Source organism: Pezoporus occidentalis, unplaced genomic scaffold (genome assembly GCF_034315485.1).
Source record: "Pezoporus occidentalis ecotype Australia unplaced genomic scaffold, CSIRO_AGI_Poc_V1 ctg8, whole genome shotgun sequence".
NCBI classification, from domain to species: Eukaryota; Metazoa; Chordata; class Aves; order Psittaciformes; family Psittacidae; genus Pezoporus; species Pezoporus occidentalis.
This window is the reverse complement of record NW_026916158.1, coordinates 13,649,072-13,662,423: the sequence shown is the minus strand read 5'-3', so window position 1 is coordinate 13,662,423 and position 13,352 is coordinate 13,649,072. Positions and strand designations below refer to the sequence as shown.

Here is a 13,352-nt window from a genome sequence, read left to right as displayed (position 1 = left end):
ATGTCCTTTGTGGCCAGGAGTACACTGATATTTGCAATAATTATGCAGTTTGTATGAGATCAGAGAGCCTTTCTTTAGTTGCCACCAGATATGTAAAATCATTTGTTCAAAACAAAATCAATAAAATATTATTGTTTCTGAAGATTTTATGCTGCTGAATCATCCTCAGGATGCTGGACAATTTCTCCATAAAAAGAGCCTTGCAGGAAAAAAATACGGGCTTGTTGGAGTATTCTGGCTTTGTGGAATTTGCTTAAAATGGATTATTTTAATGTTATAAATAAAATATAAATAAAAGTATTATTTTATTTTGAGTGGATACAAACTAATATTGAAATATTGTATGGAGTTATGTTCACAGCAAATATGGGGTCTTTTTTCAGTTTGAAAAGCTCTTAAAAACATAAATTTTACATAAAGGAGTAATTTAATTGCATCCGAGATTTAAAAAAAGCCAAAAAGTGATACGTGAAACACAACAGAGGCAAAAATAATTCCATTTCAATTCAACATAATGAGAAATTTCAAGATATTTTCATTTCATTCATTACAGAGTAAAAAACATTTCAAAATCAGGTAGTTCTCAAAAAATCATAAAATTCAAATTCTATCTAATTCTTACCACAGTATGAGCTGTTGGCTGTGTCAGCATTCCCCTCTTTATTAAATCATCAAATTGCAGCATCTTGTTTTCCCTTGGGAAGTTTCACCTTTGCCAGCTCAGTTTTGCCTAGCATGACCAGTGTGTTCTACCTCCCTGCACAGGCACTGCTGATTTGCGACATACCAATATCAGGGGTAGCAGACATCACCCCATGCCCTTACACAGAGCACTCACTGTTGGCTTTAGGGAGTCAGAGGACAAGAGCATTGAGGCAGCAGCCCACTGTGATTTTCAAAATGCTTTTTTTGCCCCTCTCACTTCTGCTGTTTTATAAGGCAGTCTATTGCATTAATTTTTTGCATGTTGATTCTTATCTCACTGTGGCTCTATCAGTTTAATGACACTACTTAGATTTATATCAAAAATAATAAAGCTGTGTGGTTCACTTGATACACTGGAGGGAAGGAATGCCATCCAGAGGGACCTTGACACGCTTGTGAGGTGGGCTGATGCCAACATTATGAAGTTTAACCATGCCAAGTGCAAAGTCCTACACCTGGGTCAGAGCAATCCCAGGCACAGCTACAGGTTGGGCAGAGAAGAGATTCAGAGCAGCCCTGCGGAGAAGGACTTGGGGGTGTTGGTCAATGAGAAAATGAACATGAGCCGGCAGTGTGCGCTCGCAGCCCAGAAAGCCAACCGTATCCTGGGCTGCATCAAAAGGAGCATAACCAGCAGGTTGAAGGAGGTGATCCTGCCCCTCTACTCTGCTCTCATGAGACTTCACTTGGAGTATTGTGTACAGTTCTGGTGTCCTCAACGTAAAAAGGACATGGAACTGTTGGAACAAGTCCAGAGAAGGGCCACGAGGATGATCAGGCGACTGGAGCACCTCCCATATGAAGATAGGCTGAGGAAGTTGGGGCTGTTCAGCCTGGAGAAGAGAAGGCTGCGTGGAGACCTCATAGCAGCCTTCCAGTATTTGAAGGGGGGCTATAGGGATGCTGGGGATGGACTATTCATTAGGGACTGTAGTGATAGGACAAGGGGTAATGGGTTAAAACTTAAACAGGGGAAGTTTAGATTGGATATAAGGAAGAAATTCTTTCCTGTTAGGGTGGTGAGACACTGGAATGGGTTGCCCAGGGAAGTTGTGAATGTTCCATCCATGGTGGTGTTCAAGGCCAGGTTGGACAGAGCCTTGGTGACATGGTTTAGTGGGAGGTGTCTCTGCCCATGGCAGAGGGGTTGGAACTAGATGATCTTAAGGTCCTTTCCATCCCTAACTGTTATATGATTCTATGATTCTATTCCACTCTCTGACAAGCAATTACTGCCTTTTAAGAATGGTTTAAAGTATTCTGAATAAATATTTTTAATACAATGACATAATATCTCTATTCTGATTAGCAGAGGATATTGGTGTATCCTGTGAAAGGGGTCATCTTGTTTTCCTTTCACTACTTCTCTGCTAGGTAAGGATCTGTAAAATCAGGGATATGGATATAGCCATCATTTGACCACAAACATTTCACCGTATTTTCAGTTCAATTGTTTTTACAATAAACAGAAAGCCAAGATTGGGTAATACATGCATACATAAACTGGACCTTCTTAATTTCAGGCTCAGCAGCACATTGTTAGAAGCTACATATTTTTCATAGTAAAACACTATTGCACAATGTCTGCTAAAGAATCACAAACATAGTCCCTTTGATGGGCCTTATAAGGCCTACTTTCCTCAAAATCTGCTAAATCACTATCTAATCATTTACTCGATGTTTCTAAATGTTAATCCAGGGTCAAGGTAATGGCCCTCTGACACAACACTCAAATTTATATAAAATCATGCCCTTCTAGCATTCACTTATAACTTTGGTGGGCTACTCTGATTTAAATTTAAAAGCAGACTACTGACTTTATTAGAGCACAGGCAGATGAGACCTGAAGCCACAAACAAAATGCTGCTTCTAGCTTCAGCTTTTTTCCTAATACTACTGCAGAGCTCTAATGCCCAAAACAAAACAATTACACCTGCAGACTGTAATACCATTGAAACTGATGCAGGAGTGGCCCTGGATTTGGTCAACAGACATCGCAGAAGTGGCTATGTTTTTGGGTTATTCCGTGTTACTGATGCACATGAACTACATATAGTAAGTATCAATTTAAAGGCTGATTTACACAAGACTTGTGATTTTAAAATAATGACCCAACTCTTTAAAAGCTTATGTTTATTGCTTTTAACAGAGGAATGTTGATGTAATTCAAGGAATCAGTTCTGATTTACATTGTCTCAGTATTCATTTGTACATGGTTTATTGTACATAAGCTTGATCCTGAACAATGCTGAATGCCCTTATTGGCTGACAAGATGTTGTTGTAAGAGATGCTCCAAACAGCTTTACACAACACTGAAAATTATTCTGTCCTGCCTGTTGTCATGTCTCTTTTGTGTTCAAAATTTATATTTGAAGGGTTTCTTTAATCTGTGAATGTTTAATATTAATTAGATCAACCTATCCTCAAAACTGGCATTTTGTTATCATCTTAATTCTGGGAGATGAAAATGCCACTCTGCATAACAGGGGAAGGGCTGGATAGAGAATCTGCTTCAGTCATTTCCTGTTTCCTTCCTATTTCTATTTCCTAGAGAGAATACACAAGCCTTTGTCAGTGATTGCCTAAATGCCAAAGCAAATAAATAGCAGAAAAAGCAACAGAATACAAAACTTCTTTAACTTCTAAATAAAAGAGACCAAGGACATGAAGATATACTAATGCACCTGACTACCTTTTAGCTGCTTGCCTATGAAATTAAAATCCAGGCACACAGCCACTGTTTAAGAAATGCATTGCACATCTCAGTATGTCAACTGAAAAAACAGGCAGGGTTTGATGGAGATGCTTAGGACTGCCTGTTAGGACAAGAAAAAGGTCAGGAAGTGACCCAAAGCCCAGATTCCAAGGATGTGGCAAGTGATACTATTGGGTTTTACACAATAGCCAGGTAGTTAAAGAACTCATGTAGGGGGCAATCAGCCTTCTTAATCTTCAGCATTAAGAGATTAAGGCTTCAAGTCTCCCATTCTTGAAGAATGCTGCTGCCATGCAACTGTGTGTGTGCCACCCCTGTGAAGGGGAGCCACTGGACAGTAAGACATGCAAAATTCATGGGATGGAAGAGTAGAACCATAGTTATTTCTAAAAAAAAAATCTCAGTGTTTCTACATTTTAATCAATTATTAACTCCACAAACCATAGAACCATAATTTGGAATAGGGATCAGAGCTGAGGATTCATATTTCCAAGTGAATGGTATAACCACTAGACTAACATGCTTATGGTCTGCTTTATACCCTTAATGAATTCTGCTGTCTTTGCGATCCAGGGTCACAGCTTCAGCTATCATACAGAGCCTACAAGAACAGCAAAGACCCTTCTGTCTATCCTACTGCTAAAGAATTCTCCCTGTAAGGTCTCTGCACCTTCTCAGTTCTAGAATGTCTGGTATGGCAGCACTCAGCGGCAGTGTGGCTTCATTCAGGCTGCGATAGTCTACTGCTAGTCTCCACTCTCCATTAGACTGTCACACTAGCCATACGGGGCTATTAAAGGGTGAATGAATGAACATTTTTTGTGACCAGTGACTATTACACCAGTATCATGAACGTTTATAACAAATTTGTTTTAACATGCTCTGGTAAGATCTGTTGTAATCTCAACACTTCATGTCCCATGTTGGGCACCAAAAAGGACTGTCATAGTTTAATCCCGGAGAGCAACTAAGTACCATGCAGCCACTTGCTCATCCCCCACTCCCGGGTGATTCCAACAGGGTTCCAAGGAGAATTGGAAGAAGGTAAAACCCGTGGGAAAAGAACAGTTTAACAATTGAAAAAAGGTAAATAGTAATAATAATAACAACAATAACAATGATAATAATAGGAAAAAGAGAAAAGGAGTAATAAAATTCAGAATTCAGGAAACACAAGTGATGCACAATACAATCATTCACCACCTGCTGACTGTTGCCCAGCAGTCCCCGAATAGTGATCACTGGCTCCCAGCCAACTGGCCCACTTTCTATGCTGAGCATAACGATCTATGGTATGGAATATCCCTTTGGCAAGTTTGGGTTAGGTGTCCTGTCTCTGCTCCCTCCAAGCTTCATGCGCATCTCCTCACTGACAGAACATGAGAGACTGCAAAGTTCTTGATCAGGGTAAGTGCGGCTTAGCAACAACTAAAACATAGGTGTGTTACCAACCTTATTCTCACAGTAAAGCCAAAACACAGAACTGTACCACCTACTAGGAAGAAAATTAACTCCATCCCAGACAAAACCAGGACACTTTTACATTACAAACAATAATCAGCTTTGTTGCACTGCTCCTTGAATAACTTGAGCAGGAAACAAAGTTCTGAAAGAGTATCTGATCACAAAAGTCATTTGAGATGGATGTAGCTATAGAATTGGCTGCCTAGGCAACTGATTTCTTAATAGACCAATGCTCTATGTGAAAATCAGAAAGACATAATGGCAACTTTTTAACACTGGCATCTTCCCTACTTGATGGATGACAGGATAACAACACACTCTTCTCACAAGTTCTCAACAAAAAGATAACAGTTGTAAGTTGCAGTAAGGGAAACTCTCATTAGATGTAAGGCCAAAAAATAAATCATGGAGAAAATGGTTAAGTTTTTCCATGGAAACTGGAATGGCTTAGAGATGTTGTGGAACATTGTCTTGGTGATACACCAAACTCATCTGAATCTAACTTTGGAGCTAGCTTTGCCATGAGAAAGTGGCTGGACAAGATGATCTTCAAAGTTCCCTTCCAGCCTAAACCCTTTCTAGGCTTGTCAGCTCAGAAAAACCTTAATAGAGAACTGTGGAAGCTACATTAAAGATTAAACATACCTACTTCAAAGAAGTTTCTTTCAGACCAAACTTCTTATATACAAACTCTTTTTTTACCTGCAATTCTCTTCCAGGGAAATTCATCTTTCCTCTACTTAACTTTGGATGTGCTGGAAACTGAATGCCCTGTATTATCCAGAAGACACTGGGCATCCTGTGAATACAGTGACATCTATTCCATGGCAAGTAATGGCACCCAGGCAGAGTCATATGTCAATAATGCATTAACTTGATCTTCAACTAACTGCCCAGAAATTTCTATGTCACAAAATCTCTAAGACTAGGCTTTAATATGGCTCACTATAAAATAAAATCTATTGAATTCTAGACTTGTTGAATGTAAGCTAAAGGTTTGGAAAAGGGTTGATTCCTCAAATAAGTGCAGCTTTATTTATTTGTCTCAGAGAAGATACACTCAGCATTCCACTGGTGGTAGCAGTACTGATGTTTAAAGAATAATTTGCTGACAACTAAAAGGCATTAGAAATTATTTTCTAAGCATATTCCTAGTATATTAGCCAGAAATACCAGTGTTACATTTTGTCAGTTTCCTGTCATAGCATTTGTTGTATGACAATATGAAATACTGGTAGTGTAATTACACATACGATATGTAGCAATACTTACCCTTTATTTTTGCAGTCCACTGAAGCAGTCTGGGATGAGAACTACCAATCCAAAAGTTTACTTAAACAGGAGAGTGGTGGAACTACCAGACAGGACAAACCAGGAAGGCCATGAGGAGAACAGAGAGAGGAGAGCAGAGGAGAGAAGAGGAGAGGAGAGGAATGGAGAGAAGTTAGAAGAGCGATTTATTTTTTATTAAGTTGGGGAAAAGGAATGGAAGAAAAGGTCCATCCATTTTTTGATAGAGATTTATGTAACCTTGGGTATCTCTGTCATCCTAACATCCCCTGTTAGCTAGTATTATATTACTGTAAATATTAGAATGACTGAGAAGGCTGGTTTAGTTTTTCATTGTCTACTCAGTCATGAAAACTGAGAATTAAAATAAAGGCTCTTGTAGAGGGATATCCCATTTTATCTGACCACAAATTTTGGGATGTACCAGATAAAACATTCCATTAATGACCACATCTATCATTCTCAGAAGTACTGTACATTGAAAGGAGGCATAATTTCTATGATCACCTACATCCAATTAAATTTGGAGAAAATAACATCATAATCACATATCCTTTTTTTCTTCTCAGGACTTTGGGCAGTGTAAGATTATCATGCATACAAACCATCTGCTGGAGAAACCTCAACTATATGGATTCAATTGTACATTAAGTCCAGGTAAAATAATCACTGTTGTAAAGCCAATGCATGCCTCAAACCAGGCCTAGTGCCAAATTACAAGTCTGTGCATTACTAGTATATGGTAACCATATAGCAGACTCATTCATCTGCTTGCAATTCATTTATATTTTAGATAATTCAAATGGAATGTTAAGAATTAGTAATAGAATTAAGGTTACCCTGCTCTTCTAAGCAGACTTTATTAACGTCAGATGACGTCACCATTCCAGTCCACCATAGCATGATAATGAGTATCAGGACAAACCTAAACTTAGGAAGGATGCCCATTTGGGGCGGTAAGATTCTAAAGTGGAGCTAAAAGATTTATAAGAATATTCATTTCCACAAGTTTGTATTTTTTCCATATTATAGGACAAACCCATATTTGAGGAGTGAGGCACAGATATTATACTTCCAAGGAAATGTTTGCATTTCAGTTTCTAATTATGAGTTCACATTAAAGGCATATGCACACTCCCAAGTGTATTAATATCCATTGCAATATTAGTAAATTCTCTGTTTTCACAGTTCCACCAGATTTATTAGAGTGCAAGGACTGTCCTGTGAAAGTTGAAATCTTAGAAATCACTGAGCAACATAAAAATATTGCTGCGAAGGCCCTGGAAAAATTCAACAATGAGGGTAACCACACAAACTACTTCGGCGTGGACAAAATTGAAAAGATTTTAAAGATGGTAACTGGCATTTTGTCCTAAAATTACTTATAAATGACAAAATTTTGTGAGGAGCTCAAAGCCATGGGACCAGAGCTCAAAACTTTCTAGGATCAGAGCTATTGCTTGTCACCATTTAGTGGTAAACCATCTGGTTAAAATTGAAGGTCCCATTTCTGCAAAGACTTGTTATTAACTTTAATTTAGGCATGTGAAAGCAAAAGGACTTCATCTGCTAAAAACTATAGCAGTGAGATGGCAACCAAAATGTCAGAGCCTTCTTTGTGTACCTGTTTTTATTTTGAATGCCTATTTACCTATCATACCATAACATACAAGAGTGTATTTACTACTGAACAGAGTTCTTTAAGATGTAGTCATTGTATTATCACAGTCACACATTCTGTCAACCAAAATCAGATAATTTTCTACTCTTAGCATATTTAGCATTTTGAATCTCTGCTGCAGAGCAAAGCAGCATTCCAAGAGCTCTGAATGACAGGAGGTATGCATCTGTGCTGTACCTCTTGAAGAACTGCTGGCTCTAGTGAATAACTCCTCCATCTTTGAGTGATGTTACCACGAAGACTTATCCTTTGGGTGATTTGAAGTATAACTCTCACATCACCGCAATTTCTTGTTGCTAGATACTGGAGACCTTCACACAAACAGCACAGGATCATCTGCCAACACATGTCAGTTCAGGACACCTCAGTAATGAGGTCCCACGGTCCTTCCCATAATACATGTTGATCTTGGAAACTGCCAACATTATAGCATGCCGACCCCACCTCCCTGAAGCTTTTAATATTGCTCAGAAACACTACAGTGTTCTACACTGCAGTCCCGTGCAGTGTACCCCTACTCCCATTTAGCAAGTGGCTCTTTTCAGATTGCCTGATTCATAGATTTGTCCCTAAAGGCTTTGACTTCACATTTTGCTGCCTTCAGCTACAGTGACAATTTAGATTGCACCAGTGGATTTCAATAGACTCCTTAACACTTAGAAACTATTAATTATGATAAAACATATACCATAAAGTATGTGCATCCACTTTTAACCAATTTAGTCAAGCTAATGAAACTTGTGTGCACACATATGCTATGGACATCTTTCACACAGACTTAAAATAAACTACTACTACAGCTGGAAATTAAAATGAAACACTTTTTTATGGATTTTACTAGGATCACATAGGCTTTCTCTCATGATCTTATGGAACAATGCCTTCTGTATGAATAATGCCACTGACAACAGAGAAAGCAACAATCTCACTGTAACTGGCAAAATTTTATCTCAAAATAACATCAGCACTGTAGTACTATGCATTCCCATTTCTGGAAAATGGTGGTTGTCATCCAGTAGATCTCTGTACTTTCAGAGGAGCAGCAGTTCAATTTGGGGAGAAGACTCTAAGGGTGCTACTTTCTAAAAACACAGACTGCAAAAGTAACAGGTCTTAATACATACAGATACCAGACAAAGAAATAAAGCAACCATTCCTGGAACTCATAAAGGTGTGCAGAAAGTAAGGTATAAAATATATACTCTATTTTCCTTACAGTATATATATTAACATTGGAACAGCACAGGTAACGAAAGCATGAGGTAGATGGGATTTTGACAATGATATGAAGTATGGTTGCTTTTAAAATTACAGAACTTTAAATACACCTATTTACTACTTCTTGTTTGACCTCTTGGTTTCAGATTGGCTCCCGTGAAGGTCACATTTTAGGATTTTCTATAAAAGAGACCAACTGTTCCAAACCTGCACAACAAGCAGATCAGGCATTGGAATGTGATTTTCTTGATGACTGGCACACTGTAAGTAGTCTTAGAATGAAAACTGATAAAATGAGTGGCACCAGGAAGGTCTTCCCACAATATTTCCAAGTATTTCTTATAAGCATACACCCCAACTCAAAATTAAAAATCCAGCATGTCCATGTCCAGGTGCTAATTTTACAGCTGCTCCTTTTTATTCTGTAAGGAACCAGTCTGAACTTTCGAATTTAAATGTAACTGGAGTCTGGTATATTACAGGCCTAGAGGTGAGCTTTTCAGTTTATATGTGGCTTTCATATTTGAATTGTGGCCATTCCCTAGTAAATCATTCATGCAAACTTTTACACTAACACAAATCATAGATCTTGAAAAAAAATGCATGTGTTGTCATCCCATTGAGCCCAGGGTTACTTTTTTTTTGTTTTCCTCTACTGCAGCGAAATGGATAGTGGAATAATTCAGGCTTGCCTGCAAATTACTATAAAAGTACTCTCCTAACCCACCTTCCCATTGCAATAATAGTCTACACCAAAGAAATAACTAGGCAAGGTCCTAACTTCAGAATAAATTTCAGAAATTAAATTGAAGGAATCAAATAAAATATGGAAAAATAAAACATGTAGAACTTTTATTTTATCTACATCCATTTTCTGCTTTGGCTGTTTATATTCCAGACGACTGGGAACGGTTGTGAATGGACAGGTAGCAGAAACAGAAATTCACTAGAATGAAGGACAAGCCAGAGAGATATCTAGTTTTTGAATTCTGTTCTCAATGCTGCCACCACTGGTGCATGTGTGTAAACTGCTGTTAACATTTATAACCGCTGATCACAACAGGCTACTAATGGCCCGAACATGTATCAAGACAAAGCACCCACTATAGAGAACATAGAGAACATACACAGAACACTTTACCGGAGTTATGTGCACTTTCGCATGAGCAATTCCACACACAATGACTGGACAGCAGGTGAAAGTCACAGCAAACAGAATGCTAAGGGAAGTAACGCTAAAAGATTATGAAAGATTACTTATCAAAAATACATATGGGTGAAAGCTCTACCTTGAACTTTGTCTGAAGCAGCATAGCTATGCAGTGTCTGGTTTTGAGGACTTTGAGCAAAACTTCAGAGTAGCCAGTATGAGCAGACATTTGACAAGCAAAGACAGGAAAAAAAAAAGTAAAAAAAAAAAAAGATCAGTCACTCATGGGGTACTCATTTTGGAGACATTGACCAATTACTTACAGACATCAAAAAGAAACTTACCAAAAGAAAGGTAAGTTGGAGTGCAGTAGCTCTCTACATGCTCATGGCAAAGTGGTCTTCACAGTAAAGCATACTAAAAAATGGCATATATTTTAATCATGATTAATTACTGACAAGTATCACTGGCCAGAAAGCTCAGGATCTAGCCAAGTTACATAAACATACTTAGGTACTGAAGGAACTAGCCTAGCTTTCAAAATGTTAAACTTCCAGTAACTTCTATTAACTCCACCACAAGAACCCAGATGTGCATTGTTTTTTGACTTCTTCTTTTGCTTAGCATGTGGGATTCTGCAAGGCAAGAATTATCAGTGGTTCAGAAGAACCTGATGGAACAGATATAAGCTGTGAAATCTACCATCCCTGGGTATGTATTCACTTACTGAAATGTCTCTGGTTATACCCTCATGCAGGCTACATAATCATCTGTTAGTCCAGACTGACAGATGATTGGAACAACTGTTATGTCCCTTTATTATTGCCTGGGTGTGATGCAGCATGTCAGGACAGGCTGGCTTTTGACTGCTAGGTCAATCAGTGAATGAATTAGAACTGAGTTATCCCTACTACTCGCTCCAAGGGTGTCTCCTCCTAGTCCAATCGTACTCCTCAGTTAAAGTGAATAGAGATTGACAAACAAGTTCGGAGGAACTTTAGAAAGCAAGAGGAGGGGAGCTGCTCTTTACCCTACTTGGCACTCCAGTTTATATTACGACAGCTACTCCAATGTGGGGTTTATTTTGTTTTGATACATCACAAATTTTGCTTATTTTGCTCATTTCGCTCATTTCATTTTGTTATGGTGTAGTATTTCCAGACAATTTTCAGTAATTTAGCATTTTATCATCTACTCCTTCTCTTCTATCCTGAAAAAAATGCAGAGTTTGGTTTGGGGGTTTGGGGGTTCACCAGATCCATAAATGCAAACCTACTACCTCTCACTTCTGTCTCTTTCTCTGTCCTATTAACATCTTAATACTTCCTCCCCTGGTGTTTTTACAAACAGAAGCATGGCTATGGGAAAAGATGCAGATATTCAGCTCTGGGACAACTGCACAGACATCCCCATCATCATTTTGGCCACAGACATCATCACAGGCATGGATGTCCACCCTCTTCTCAGTCCAGACCCGAAGACGCTGAGCATGACCACAGTTTCAATGAAGAACATCAAGACAGCCATGAAGAAGCTGCTCTTCCTCCCCCCCATGATGGACCACATCACCACCTTCACCCTCCACACCACTGTCCTCCACCTCCTCCCCACGGTGGACCACATCATCCGCCTCCTCCTCACCATGATGAACCACATCCTCCTCCCCAAGAAGAATCACAACATTCCCCTTCTGTTCCTCCTCCTGATGATGCACCACATCCTCCTCCTCCTGGTCCCCATCATGGACCACACTGTCCTCCTCCTCCTCATGGACCACATCACCACCATCCTCCTCCCCACCACGGACCACATTGTCCTCCTCCTCCTCCTCATGGACCACATCACCACCATCCTCCTCCCCACCATGGACCACATTGTCCTCCTCCTCCTCATGGACCACATCACCACCATCCTCCTCCCCATCATGGACCACACTGCCCTCCCCCTCCTCATGGACCACATCACCACCATCCTCCTCCCCATCATGGACCACACTGCCCTCCCCCTCCTCACGGACCACACTGTCCTCCCCCCCCTCATGGGCCACATCACCACCATCCTCCTCCACCCCATCATGGACCACATCACCCTCCTCATTTCCATGATCACCATTATAGACATCACTGCAACAAGACAAACATGTCAGGAAAGTATATTCCATTCCAAATAACAGAAGCTCTCTATCGCATTCCAGTTCTAAATCAGCGGGATTCTCTCACACCTCCCACTGCAAACTTTCTTCATCTATTCCAAAGCAGCCCTCATTCTGGTGAAGGTATTCCCTTCACTAGCTCAAGTCTCAAGGAGATGCCAGAAGCTCCAGGTTTTCTAGATCAACTTACACAATCAAAGTCATGCCCAGGAATGCCCAAACTTGTTCTTCCAAAAATTTTGCCTTTATTTCCACATAGCTCCATGGCAGAAAAATCTGCATGACCCCAGAGAGTCTGGGTCTCCTGGCTTGAGAGTTGCAGGGCCAATGACAGCTGTACAGTGAATGAAAACACCATGTGGAGAAGGGGGAAAAGGATATAATTTCTAAGAAGCAGCACAAAAACTAATGCTTACGTATTCCAACCTGCCTCTTGATCCCATCTATCTCAGACTCCACTGTAACTGAAAGGCTCTAAATTCTGAGTCCCTCAGATAGTGTGAATGGGTACAAATCTCCCCAGCAAACAATATTCCTTTAGTTCTAACAAAAAAGAAGATTTCCTAATAGTCAAAACTACTATGTAAAATCTTTCATTTTCTCATAATTCATAATCATAATGTACTTCTCTGAGGAAACCTGACTCAAGGAAATCTGACCAATATCCATAAAAAATGATCCATAGCACTACACTCATGCTTTATAAAAATTCAAAGAAAATAAAAATATGTATGCTTTCTTTTTTTCTTGACATGGTTGCCAAAATTTTGTCCTTTTTGTTACTATGTAAGTTTAGCTGCACAGTAAATATCCATGAGGCATACTCTAAGATATACTGATCAATAGTGGTTGGGTTCCCAACATTATTTAGAAAAGATCTGAGAATAGTTAATAACTTGGAGTTTAACACAGTAGGGTGGCCTGCTACATTGGTACAGTTACAGGTGGTGATATGCCAGAAATACTGCATTCAAG

General features: G+C 39.5%; 1 protein-coding gene across 1 annotated transcript; it reads left to right on the top strand.

The window, feature by feature from the left end:
- The first annotated feature begins 2,458 nt into the window (after positions 1-2,458).
- On the top strand, positions 2,459-13,128 carry HRG (histidine rich glycoprotein). The gene is made up of 7 exons (XM_062603514.1): positions 2,459-2,760; positions 5,606-5,713; positions 6,746-6,833; positions 7,365-7,531; positions 9,222-9,338; positions 10,850-10,936; positions 11,576-13,128. The coding sequence occupies exons 1-7, from the start codon at positions 2,542-2,544 to the stop codon at positions 12,659-12,661; spliced, it is 1,872 nt and encodes a 623-aa protein (XP_062459498.1). The 5' UTR covers positions 2,459-2,541; the 3' UTR covers positions 12,662-13,128.
- The last annotated feature ends 224 nt before the right edge of the window (positions 13,129-13,352 follow it).